This window comes from Lingula anatina, chromosome 1, assembly GCF_051362555.1.
Source record: "Lingula anatina isolate TDL-2025a chromosome 1, LinAna3.0, whole genome shotgun sequence".
NCBI lineage: Eukaryota > Metazoa > Brachiopoda > Lingulata > Lingulida > Lingulidae > Lingula > Lingula anatina.
In genome coordinates this window covers 64,800,984-64,812,406 of record NC_141767.1, presented here as the reverse complement: position 1 = coordinate 64,812,406, position 11,423 = coordinate 64,800,984, and the positions used below count along the sequence as shown (strand labels likewise).

Sequence of the window (11,423 nt, the reverse complement as noted above, 5' to 3'; positions counted from 1 at the left end):
ATACTTTGCACTGCAATGATACAAAGAAACGCATGGCCCAACACCATAACGTTTTTACACTTAATCTCCTCATAACTTGACCATAATTTGAATTCATTTTTTTGCTTTTTAATTTCTTGTTAAACAGAAATAAACCGATAGACGCTTAAATAACGTTCTGCATGTCTTTATTGTAGCCATTAAGAGGAAAAGTTGCATGAATCGTGCGGGTTCGTCAGTCAATCATTGTACTTCTACAATCATCACGAAAACGGAAACTGTTGGATTTTAAAACTTTTCAAAGTCATTTCATTTTAATCGGATTGCTTTCCGTTTTTCTTGTTTATGTCCTTTTAGTGCATCTTCCTCAATTTTCTTAGCTTTCTCCTCAGTTTACGACGCAACTTGTTGGATAATTTCTTTGGTTCTTGATCATCCTTCCTTATATTGTACTCAGGATCACCTTGTTCGTCGGCTATGGGGGCGAAATCTTCCACGAAGACAGTTTTACCGACAGAGGGCTCTGTTGTCGGGGCGGGGAAAGTTGTGGGGAGGAGGACCGGAGTGGTGTGATGACGATATTGAGAACGGCCGGTATCTGTGGTTTCCATTGGAAAAGGAGTAGTATGGTTACGGTGGTGTGGTCGGTGGGTGTAGTTGCGGTGGTGAGGTCTATCTGTCGGCCGAGGCACACGAGTTGGACGCGGTTCTCGAGTGGGACGTGGGCGAGGGTGTGGCCGCGGGTGTGGTCTTGGGCCTGGTCTTCTGCGATGATGAGGTCGTCTCCGGGGATGATGAGATCTAAAACCACATTGTTAATAATTCTAACTGATCTTTTCACGTACTGTGATATAATTCTGTTATGATATACTCAATTTGATGCACGATAAATAGCAATCTATTCAATGGTTGTCTTTAGACCCCATTCCCATAGATTTTAGATCGATCTATCCCTGTGGGGAGTCTCACTAGATTAATGTCAGCTTAGCCGGCTTAAGCGTCTGTCCCGCCTACTTAAAGCTGTAAGGGGGTAATTAACTCGGCTGACTGCAATTTAGCGTGAACCCCCAGGGAGTGAAGTCGATCTAAATCTAAATTTCTGGATCGATCTAAATCTCTGGGAATGCAATGTTTTTAATATCCAGAAGAACAGATAGTAATTTTGTGAGTGTAAAGCGGGTGCGTTTATTCTCACCTTTTTCTGGCGGCGATCAAGCAACAAGTTTTGAATTTTCTGAAGCACAATCTCTGCCACGGCTTCTTCCATTCTCGCACAAATCTGTGGCCCTCTGACACGCAAGCCCTGACCACTGGTCCACGGCCTGGTCTTTTGCCAGATATAAATCCGTCTTTGCAGCACTTCTTCAGAAGGTCATCTGAAATATAACGTGCTTCAAAATATCATTTTATATTCCCTTACAAGGATGATGACTCTTCGTATGAGATTCAAAATTTCACAATAAATACATATAAAAATGTAATTGCATTTACCACGAAAACGGCGGTTTATCATAATATACGGATATGGCGAGATAGTGAACCATCACTGTTTGCCACCATCCTAAAACTAACTGTTAAAAAAAACGATCAATTAACATTGAATTACAGAACGGGGTTTTTAACCATTGGTAAGTATGGGGAAATTGTTGTTTACCCCATTTTATAGCACTTTTCCCGTCAAAATGAAATTGTTGTCCCTTTAAAAAACCTCTAAGTAAGTAATCTAAATAATTTTGTGTAGGACTTAAGGTAAAATATATTCATAGAATTCACTCGTGATGACTTGAGTTTTCTGGAGGAAAGCCAATAATTGGAATTAACAATTTAGCACCTGTGTCCTTTTAAACGAAGCACTTCATTAACGAGATTTAAGCAATTTCCGTACCTTTACGGCCCTGTTCTGGTAACATATCTTGTTCGTCATCTTCGTCTATGTCGTCCTCCTCTTCTTCCTCATTGTCGTCATCCTCATCCTGGTTATATTCTGTCTCCTGGTCGTCGTTAACCAAATCCGGGTACTTTTCCTGGACATTCTCAAAGCGGCCATGAGTAGTGTCTATCTCAACCCTCTTGTCTACGTCAGTAAAGGTTGCATCTTCATGTATTACATCAGTGTCCTCATCTGTAGATATTCTGGAAAGGTAATTATGTTTTAAATATCAAGAGTGAGTGCTTTTATCAGTCCTCTAAGTACAGGTACATCGTCTTTGCGTTACATTGTATTCGGCGGCGATGTTTTGGATTTTGAAATACACAAAATTTATTCCTTTTTAACAAAACCTAACCTTTTGTCCCCGCGCATACAGCAAGCACCAAATTTATGCAGGCATAGCAGCTTCTGCCTCTTTACTGCTCGCACGAAATGTTTACCCCCTGACAGACACGCCCGAAACGTTGGCCCACGGGGTAGTTTCTTTGCAAATGTGAATCCAGCATTGCAGCACTTCGTCATCAGATTTCCTTGAAAAAAAAAATGACTAAATTCAATCTGGGTTTGTGAACAATATAACACTTTTTGTTGGTATTTTGTTCTTGCAAAGATACGGTAACGTCATTGTAATGCTATCTACAAATTCGGTGACCGAATGAATAAAAAATGTAAAAATATTCAAGTGCTTAAAGCTAACTCACCTTTACGTTGGTGACTGGGATGCGTAAAGGTATCCACCACTTCCTCATCAAAAAGAGGATCAGAAAGATCGCTCGGTTCTCGGTTTTCTCTCTCGTAGTGAGGATCCACATCAGGAAAAGGTTTGTCGTCTTCGTCACCTATGTCGAATGGGTTTAAGCCCATGTGTTTGCCACGGGGACGATGGGCATTGCCAACCTAAAGTATTAAAAATACATATACAGTATATATCAAATTATTGCAGGAGACTGGCACTGGTTCTCTGGTAATGACAGTGTGAAGATAGGATCAGTTTTCTTAGAATGGGGAATTAGTTCACATGCACCTAACTGGAAACATAAACTGAACATAAATATGTTGCAAATTTCTTATGTGACTTAATTTAACTGTGACATTCGAATGATATCTGTTATTAATGAGTTACCTGGTTTGGATAAAAGTATAACAACATGGCAACGATACCAAATTTACGGTTTCTTGATTTAAATGGCAGCGAAAAACACTACAAGATGAACTTATTCATTTCTATCTATTCACCGGAGGGGCAGGTAACCAAGGCCGATAAACAGGATGCCCAAAAGAGGGATGACGGCGGTGATGCATTGGGCCCCAGCCGTGATAATGTTGCATCTCCCATCCTCGATGATGCGGGCGACGACCGTGATAAGCCCATCTGTCGTCATGTCTTTGTCTCCTGTGTCTTTCCAGCATCTTGTAAAGCCAATCGGCGTAACCCTCTTCAGAAAATGCACCTAAAAATGGAACACTGGAGGATAAACGTCAATTTAATTTCATACCTGTTTTTCAATGGATGAAGCACTGTAGGTATGTTGTCATCATTTTATGATTATCTGTTGATGAAATGTCAGTTAAATGATAAAAACTTCTTATTCCCTACGTAAATTCGTTTACAAAAAGCAATTGTATTCTGAGAGGCCCACGTCTGTTCAGTACTTTGCTCATGGGATTTAGAAATACGACCTTCTGTTGGATAATTTCCTCGCTAGGGGTAGGACTGCAAAGGTAGCGATATTTGCGTATTATTTGAATTTAGTTGGTAAACATATCAAAGTGATTTGATTTATGTTTTTTTAGTAAAAAAAAAAGGATATTGTTGTTGATGTGCAAGTCGAGTTGTTTGGCTTTCGCATTGTGCGCTTGACTGTCAGATAGGGGTGCAGAAGAGATTCAAACTAATGGTAAAATCTACTCAGAGATAATATATACTCGTGACTTTATTTAGTGCACTGTTCAAGATACCTGGCAATTGTAATAAAATATCATACAGAAGATAGTGATCTAATATTTGACAGCTCCAAAGGGCTTGTTAGGGAAGATGTAGAAAGTTTTATAGCGAAACAAAGGAGATTCTGGAATATCTGGGATAAGTTGCACACAATTATAATGCCTAATCCCTTTTAAGGATATATACGACTTGTTTAGTATTCTATTATTTATCTCGGGAAGACAGAGGAAATTATAACCAACAGAAATAATAACATAGTCAAAAAGTTTTCATCTATGATAGATCCAGATATTTGATTTACCTGTTGAATGTTTCGTCTGTTGACTCTGACAGACTTGGTCACAAGTTGTGGTCATGAGTTGTGACCAAGTTTGTCAGAGTGAACAGACGAAACAGTTAACGGGTAAATCAAATATCTGGATCTATCATAAATGAAAATTTTTTGACTATCAAAACTGAGATCCAATTAAACTATTTTCACACAGAAATAATAGCACCTTTGATAAACGTATCACCTGGGTATTGAGTGGGTCCTACTGGTTCTTCAAATGTATCTTCTGTGGGTTCAAATGGTTCATCATATGGATCATCGGTGGGTTCAGGTAGTGGGTTTTCAGTGGGGTTAAATGGCTCTTCAAGTGGATAACCGGTTGGTTCTAGTGGTTCTTCTAATGGGTCTTCAGTGGGCTCAAATGGTTCTTCTGGTGGGACTTCAGTGGGCTCAAATGGGTCTTCGGTTTCATTAAATGACAGTACATATGGGTCATTAGAAGGTTCCAACGGATCCACAGGATTGAAGGGTAGGTCGCTTGTTAAATCCTCTGGAACTTCCACTTCTAATTCTTCTGGAAATACGTCGGGAACCTCTCCCTGTGGACTTTCGTCTGTTTAATTAGGACATATAATACAGTATATATTATAAATGGTAATAGTGATATATTGTACGAACAAAAACTCCATAATACCTTAACAGACAGTCCAGTGATTTAAACAGGCCATATTACTTTTAGAAAAATAGAAACAACAAATTTTGATTTAATGTTACTAATCAAATCTAATATAATCTAAATGAACATTGTAAAACGTCTCAGTATATAGAAATCACAACATATGTTCAATGGATACCAGATCTTTCGCAGATGAATTTGGTCAGAGCACCATCTCTGTATGTTATCTTCTCACTGCCAACAACAATAGCGCTGGAAAAGAAGAAAACACATATGTACATCAAGCCCTCTATTAATTGTGCCATTTACAAGAACAACATGCGTACCCAAAATAAAACGTTCTCATGTGTCTTCCTGAAAAGCACACTCAACCGAATAAATCGAGAAAAATATCGCCCACAAGAAAAAAATTTTTTTCGGACGTGATATACAATTATAATAAATTTTGTAACTTTAGAAATGACATCGAAGGCGGTAAATATTAAATATTTCTTCTCGTTCAGTGCTATTATGGCTCTGCTTAAGCTCACCTTATCTTAATGCAACCACATCTCGGGGCCACCCATCGAAAAGCAACTTTGCTTTTACTTTGGGTGTCCTTGTTTATCAATACATAGGGACAGTCTTCGAAGTCCTGTAGCAAATGAGATCCCCGGAGACGTCCAGCATCGCATGAAGGATCTCCAGAAATCACTTCAGTCCGAATAAGTACGCTGGCAAACGCCTCATGGTTAGAAACAACGTACACTGTGGGGAAAGTAACAAAAAGGAAAAAATAAAAAACAACCCAAGAAGTCATGTATCCATAGAGCGTGTTTTCCCCCTATCAAATGCTTTGATAAACTTTAAACAATATATTCAATTACGTGTACACGCGTCCGACAACACAGTAATATACGTACAGGTGTATTTACGAAAACGTTCGTAAGTGTTGCCCTGGTTATTTTCGTCTTCATACAGAAGCTGGTACAGGGGCTTGCCATTATCATCAGCGTTCTCCACCGCCAGCGTCTTGTTAAACAGCGCCTCCTGAGCTTCCAGTGGAATACACTGATACACGTTTTCTAAAATGATTATACAAAGTTTGTTGTAATATATTGGCTATTTAAATATGAAAAGTAGCACAGAGGCAAGAAAATGCTGCTATGGTGCATGCATTTAATCTGACTTGGTGATGCGACTATCTGGAAATTTCTCAAAAGTCTAGCACTGATATTCTCATTCAAGGCAATGTCTAATCTAAACGTAAAACTAGTTATATAACATGGTGTAAAAGTCAAAATTGCAGTTTTGCAAATTGCACCCTTTGCAATTTCGCGTATTCGTAAATGTGTAGGCCTACATTTGGAAATGTCCGAGCTCGGGAAACAGAAAGCCAGAAATGTATCCTAAACATCCGCCCCAAATTGTGGACAAATTGCTTAATACGGATGGGATGCACCGCTGAAAACAAGTGCTATAATCTGAAACACATTTCAATTTTCTCGAATAAACATCCTAGCAACTGGAATAGAAGCACTCGGTGAGTGCGTGCCAGGACAGAAAAAAAGCTGCCAGGCACAATACAACGGCAGCACAGCACAACACATATCCGATCCAAAGAAAAAACTTGCATGCACGCTGCATTGCTATTTCAATCAAATATTGTTTTATGAGACTGAATATACCAAACTTAATAATGGCTATGATATAAATTGATTATTTGAAGAACACAGGTCCGAGAACGCGCGCGGTGCAAATCATGGTCAACAAACAACGGTAAACAAGAGCTGTGGTCGTTCTAAGGCATCTTTCTGAATATTAACCTGCATGATATACAATCATAAATAAAAATGAAATTAATAATAATTATCTAAAACTCTTAATATCCTCTAAAGTATTTGTCTGGAAGACAACCACTGTGCTTGCAACTTAATTCTGATTTGAAATAATATAAACTGAAAATAAAGATGCAGATCTCATATAAAACGCATGCAATACCAGAATGAAAAGCTTTATCCACGACATTCACGCTAATCCCCACATCTTACCCGTATCAAACTGTGCAGAGCACCGCAAGGCCAAGCAACTTGCTAGTAAAGCAAGAATCCACATGCTTATTCCTCTTCAGAAACACCGTCTTGAATGCTTGAGAAGAACCGTGTCTGTTTATGTATCCGCTCAGAGGTGGAAGCCCCTGCCGACGTCACAGTGTTCGCAGAGATTTTCGTGTTTCTAAATCTGGGGTTCTTGGTAAGTAGTGAAAAACACATCAGAAGAAGAAAGGCGCGTTAGGTGCGAATTTGTCGGTGAGACGGTATGAAACTCTTCTAATATTTGACATTGGCTTCCTCTTGGCTTCAATCTTTACTTTTGGCTCACTGGTGATCTTGAGTTCCTTCCGCTATACAGTACGTCACGAAAGATACAGCCTGGCTGGTTTATAACATTTAGTTTGGCAGTGTCGGCTTCAAGTGCTCCCGCACAGTCCGACGCCCTCTCACATATCCCATTTTGAAATAATCACGTAACAACCTGAAAAATAATGATGTCTTTTAAAAATACCAGTGCGGAATATCGTTGCCACCTGGACCCTTTTCTGCAGACATCACCGCCCGACAGATCAAACACGTTTAGGAAAACGTTTAGGCAATATTCCAGAAAACCAATAATTAAATGGCCTAAATCTGTGCTAAATGGTAGATTTCCTTGAGATCGACCGTTTCGACCATTTAGTGGTTTTCTGGAATATGCGAACTATATACAATTTAATGGACGCACATAAATGATAAAACTACTGAAATGACATCACTGGTTCACTTTCATTGCTCCGTGATGCGTTCATTGTGCTCTTACTTCACGGTTATGTGAGGTGCGACCAGTGCAATATACGAAGCCCTTCACAAAGACGTTAATGACTGTAATGAGACTCCCAGAGTCAGTAGTCGGAGTGCTTAGTGCCTGGATTAGGGGCTTGCGAAGCTTGTTCAAACGTGAAACAAAAATAGAAAGTCTGTGTCGTTCTTGCCAATAACTCTTTTATACGTCTGAAACACTCACTACAGACTAAACACAAATTAAATTTATTAAAACCAATTTTTTTAATTAAATCTTGAATATTTTACTAAAGTCATCCCAAAACAAAACAATGAGTGAGACATCGCCATCTTGCACACATTCTCAGCTATTATTGCATTCGTTCATATATCGCAACAACCACAACTGATCAGATACCCGGCTGCAGATCAGAATGTTAACTTCGGCAGCGATATTAAATGTCCGATTCCATAAAAACCTCCTCATGCCTCAAAGGTTAAGTAAACAGGTTGATAAATCATAATAATCAAGATTTATGTATTGGCAAAGTGCAAAACCCTGTTCTGTTACTTACAAGGTACATGGAGTCTGTCAGGCTGCGGCTGCTCAAGCCTGTACAGCAGTGGGGAGAAGCACCATGTAACGCTCCACTGACAAGATGCAAACCAGGTGAGTAAAGCTACTTCCTTCTGTGTCGACATGTGATCAGATTAACTTTTAGTTTTTTACTGCCTGTTGCATCTCTCTCTTTTTTTAAATTTTATTTGAAAGAACTGATAACTTTGCAAATTATTATAAAATTTTTAAAAAATACATTCTGACAGAATATCTTATTATTTAATTTTAAAATAATAATAAGTTTTATGCCATTATTTGTTCAGGCTGACCCCTGAAATCTCGAAAGCAAGCAATGAAATGATAAGATTTATTCAACACCGCCAGTATCCGTAACATTAACTAGCTCTAATGTCTCCAACAGGTTGGGAGCTAAGCGGGAGACCAGTTCACGTGATCTATTGAAAATTTTCACCATGGCAAAATTAAGCTGCCTATTATAAGATGGTTGCAAGCAGCTCGACTATGTACAATACAAACATTTCTCAAAAATCAACATTAATCAGCAAGTAAAAAGGTAAATCCAAGTCTGTTTGTTCCACACTCAGTTTTATTGTGCATCATAAATATAGTTGTTTGACATTTTACTTTGTTTGTTCCGTTATTTAGGTGCAATCGATTACAATTGTGGCAGTCAGCACAGACGATAAGAAAAGGGATTTATGTTCACGACATTGTTTTAACAAAAGCGCAGATCTTGCTAGCTTTACGCACGTCAACCCCGGTGATTTGAGAGTGGATAGTAAGCTCTCCGGTTGTATTCAGTCACATCCCTGTGGAGTTGCCGTGACATACGCCACAAGAAGACTGGCAAAAGAATATACTAATAACTGAGATGTCTTACAAAATGAGGACATCCTGACTGTCGTAGCAGATGTGAAAGTCACAGTTTAAAGACGATGCTGTATTATAAGTTTCAATCATGACTTTGCGACAAGAAACACAGTTGGTTTTTTACTTGACGGTGCTTACGGCATTTCATACAAGTAAGGATTCTCTCTCTCTCTCTCTCTCTCTCATCAGCACGCACACCAATTAACACACGCACACACACTATGCTTTAAAATTAAACAGAAAGCACGTCTTTTTGACGTTTTCCCACAACCCGTGTTTTACTGTTGATTAGATTCGGATTAACGGTAGCAGTACAGATGTCAGCACCACTAGCTCTGTGCAATTTCAACTGTTCAGAAAGAGCTAAATATCCCTACTGACACTGACAGACATCCTAAAAGACTACATATTTAGACAACATTTGGTTAATATTTTGAAATTCCATAAGCTTTCGGCTGGCGTGGCACCATTTTCATCACAATGACTGTGTCAAGATTGATAAATTAATGTAGTCATGCTGAAGAGGTCTGAATGGGACATTCGGGGCCCTTTACATCCAATATGGTATTGATACACATATGCTAGATAGTAGCACACATATGCCAGGGTGGTAGCGTAATTTACCTGTATTCCAACACGAGTCCGATAAGTAATATTTGGGTCATGTGTCGAAGAAGGGGTAAAAACGTGAAAGTTAGAAAAAAAACAAATTCCAAGAATATCCGTACAGGAACATAAAAAAGGAGTGTACTTAATTTGTACGTTTTGAAGGATACTGATTTATATATAGGCCCTATTGCCAGTTTAGGACATACGTCAGCTTCTACATTGACATGTATTGAACTAGTCCTCACTAAATGACTTGCGTTCAATCGTGTTCTTTTTACAAACAGAGAGAACAATACTTTCACCCCATTCGACTTGGACTAACCATTAACAAATATTAAACAGCTAAAACAGTTGAAAAGAGCCATGTGGATTGTGTGTGTATATACAGCTTCAATAATTGATTTTGTCGATTGTCGTAATTGTTTTTTAATGTTAAACAGCACACATTAAGTGGCACTCCAGCTAAATACTATCACGTAAGAGTTATTCTCTTCCCTTGAACTTTGTTGCATTAATTTTCTTTAATAATAACAGATAATTCCTTTCATGGTCTAGGAACCATGGTTGACTGAATAAATGTTTATGTTTTTAAAAAGACATTAAAAGAGTATCACCCATTTTGAATGACACAAATTCGCATCTGTCGACGAGAGCACAAGTATTACATAAAGGATTATATGACAAAATGAGGAAAATATGTGAAGAAGTAATATTTTGCTCAATTTTCAGCCGTGGCAATGGACTGCTACGTGTGCAGAGACTGTGACAATGACGCTGCAATAATAGCAGCACAAGAAGGTTGCCTCAAGTGCCAAAAAAGCCTGAAACAAGGTAGGTCTAAATTCCAATAGTTGCGCTGCGGCAACAAGTTCCAGCTGAGCGTTTAGAATACATCACGTTTTTATTTTCCCATTTTAAACTTAAATAATCATCATCTTGTCTATGATAACACCCTGCGAAAATGATCATATTCTTATAATTTACAAATCTCTATTTTCAGGCTATGCATTATTAATCCACTGATTTTTTCAACACAGGTATCGTTTACAAGCGCTGCGTCACAGCGATGGGAGAGGCGTACTTGAGGACGCTTGGCATAGACACCGGCCCCGGTTGTCGAGGAGTGTCGCATATTGGTGGGGTGACAGAAGAGCTGGACATTTGCTTTTGCGAGAATGCAGACATGTGTAACAGTGCTGTAAAACAAGCATATTTCGGTGCCTCACAATTTATCTTTGTTTTTGTCCCTTGGATGGTGAGACGCGTCTGGCTGCAGTAGCAAACATTCGTGTATATAAATTCTTGTACCAGGTTTTGAGTCAGTAATTATTCAACGTGAGCACACGTTGACGCGAGTCCTTGTTTCAGTAAAACATTTTTGATTTTTATTCTAGATGTAAACGAGATAGTCATATGTTGGAACAATATTGTGTTACGTCGCAATAGTCTTTATTTATTATTTAGACTATATTATGTGTATGGAACAAAGGCAAGGAACCATATGTACAGCACTTTCTGACTTCTGGCCACAGGCCTGCGTCGTCAAATATTTGACCATTCAATGATTTAACTGGAGACAAAACTACGAAGATGGAAAAATATCACGATTTCTAACTCAGAAACCCTTTTTGTATATGGCTCCAAGGTCTTTGCATTCTTAGGCCAGGACTAACATTTTGGCTCGTACTTGACACGAATTTTTTATAGTATTGAAATCAACATACAACGAACGTTAGCTTAGTTGTTTGGTTATATGTTACTTTACCCT

The 11,423-nt window shown here is 38.7% G+C and overlaps 2 protein-coding genes across 5 annotated transcripts; one reads left to right on the top strand and one right to left on the bottom strand.

The window, feature by feature from the left end:
- Positions 1–150: 150 nt before the first annotated feature.
- On the bottom strand, positions 151–7,001 carry LOC106162260 (uncharacterized). Of its 2 annotated transcripts, none has more exons than XM_087001656.1 (11): positions 6,832–7,001; positions 5,704–5,865; positions 5,332–5,548; positions 4,980–5,053; positions 4,352–4,738; positions 3,146–3,360; positions 2,611–2,806; positions 2,265–2,439; positions 1,865–2,112; positions 1,175–1,355; positions 151–780 (listed from the first exon to the last, which is right to left on the bottom strand). In XM_087001656.1, the coding sequence occupies exons 1-11, from the start codon at positions 6,893–6,895 to the stop codon at positions 333–335; spliced, it is 2,367 nt and encodes a 788-aa protein (XP_086857782.1). In that variant the 5' UTR covers positions 6,896–7,001; the 3' UTR covers positions 151–332. The 2 variants fall into 2 exon arrangements, with proteins under 2 accessions (XP_086857782.1, XP_013394936.2); XM_013539482.2 differs by having other exon boundaries at positions 4,370–4,738.
- On the top strand, positions 6,901–11,390 carry LOC106162295 (uncharacterized). 3 transcript variants are annotated; one of them, XM_013539531.2, is made up of 6 exons: positions 6,901–7,033; positions 8,175–8,266; positions 8,479–8,576; positions 8,822–9,198; positions 10,385–10,486; positions 10,693–11,390. In XM_013539531.2, exons 4-6 carry the CDS (start codon positions 9,135–9,137, stop codon positions 10,932–10,934), a joined length of 408 nt encoding a protein of 135 aa, XP_013394985.2. In that variant the 5' UTR covers positions 6,901–7,033; positions 8,175–8,266; positions 8,479–8,576; positions 8,822–9,134; the 3' UTR covers positions 10,935–11,390. The 3 variants fall into 3 exon arrangements, with proteins under 3 accessions (XP_013394985.2, XP_013394977.2, XP_013394996.2); XM_013539523.2 differs by lacking the exon at positions 8,479–8,576; XM_013539542.2 differs by lacking the exons at positions 6,901–7,033; positions 8,175–8,266; positions 8,479–8,576 and adding an exon at positions 8,609–8,729.
- The last annotated feature ends 33 nt before the right edge of the window (positions 11,391–11,423 follow it).

What these genes read in the sequence shown, in the direction of transcription:
- LOC106162260 (XM_087001656.1), bottom strand. Translation starts at nt 6,895, where the DNA reads ATGTGGATTCTTGCTTTACTAGCAAGTTGCTTGGCCTTGCGGTGCTCT. An exon ending in TGTGGTTGCATTAAGATAAG is followed by an intron (nt 5,054 to 5,331) that starts GTGAGCTTAAGC and finishes CTTCTTTTCCAG; the next exon opens with CGCTATTGTTGTTGGCAGTG. An exon ending in TGTATGCGCGGGGACAAAAG is followed by an intron (nt 2,113 to 2,264) that starts GTTAGGTTTTGT and finishes TTACCTTTCCAG; the next exon opens with AATATCTACAGATGAGGACA.
- LOC106162295 (XM_013539523.2), top strand. Translation starts at nt 9,135, where the DNA reads ATGACTTTGCGACAAGAAACACAGTTGGTTTTTTACTTGACGGTGCTT. An exon ending in GCTTACGGCATTTCATACAA is followed by an intron (nt 9,199 to 10,384) that starts GTAAGGATTCTC and finishes CTCAATTTTCAG; the next exon opens with CCGTGGCAATGGACTGCTAC. An exon ending in CCAAAAAAGCCTGAAACAAG is followed by an intron (nt 10,487 to 10,692) that starts GTAGGTCTAAAT and finishes TTTTCAACACAG; the next exon opens with GTATCGTTTACAAGCGCTGC.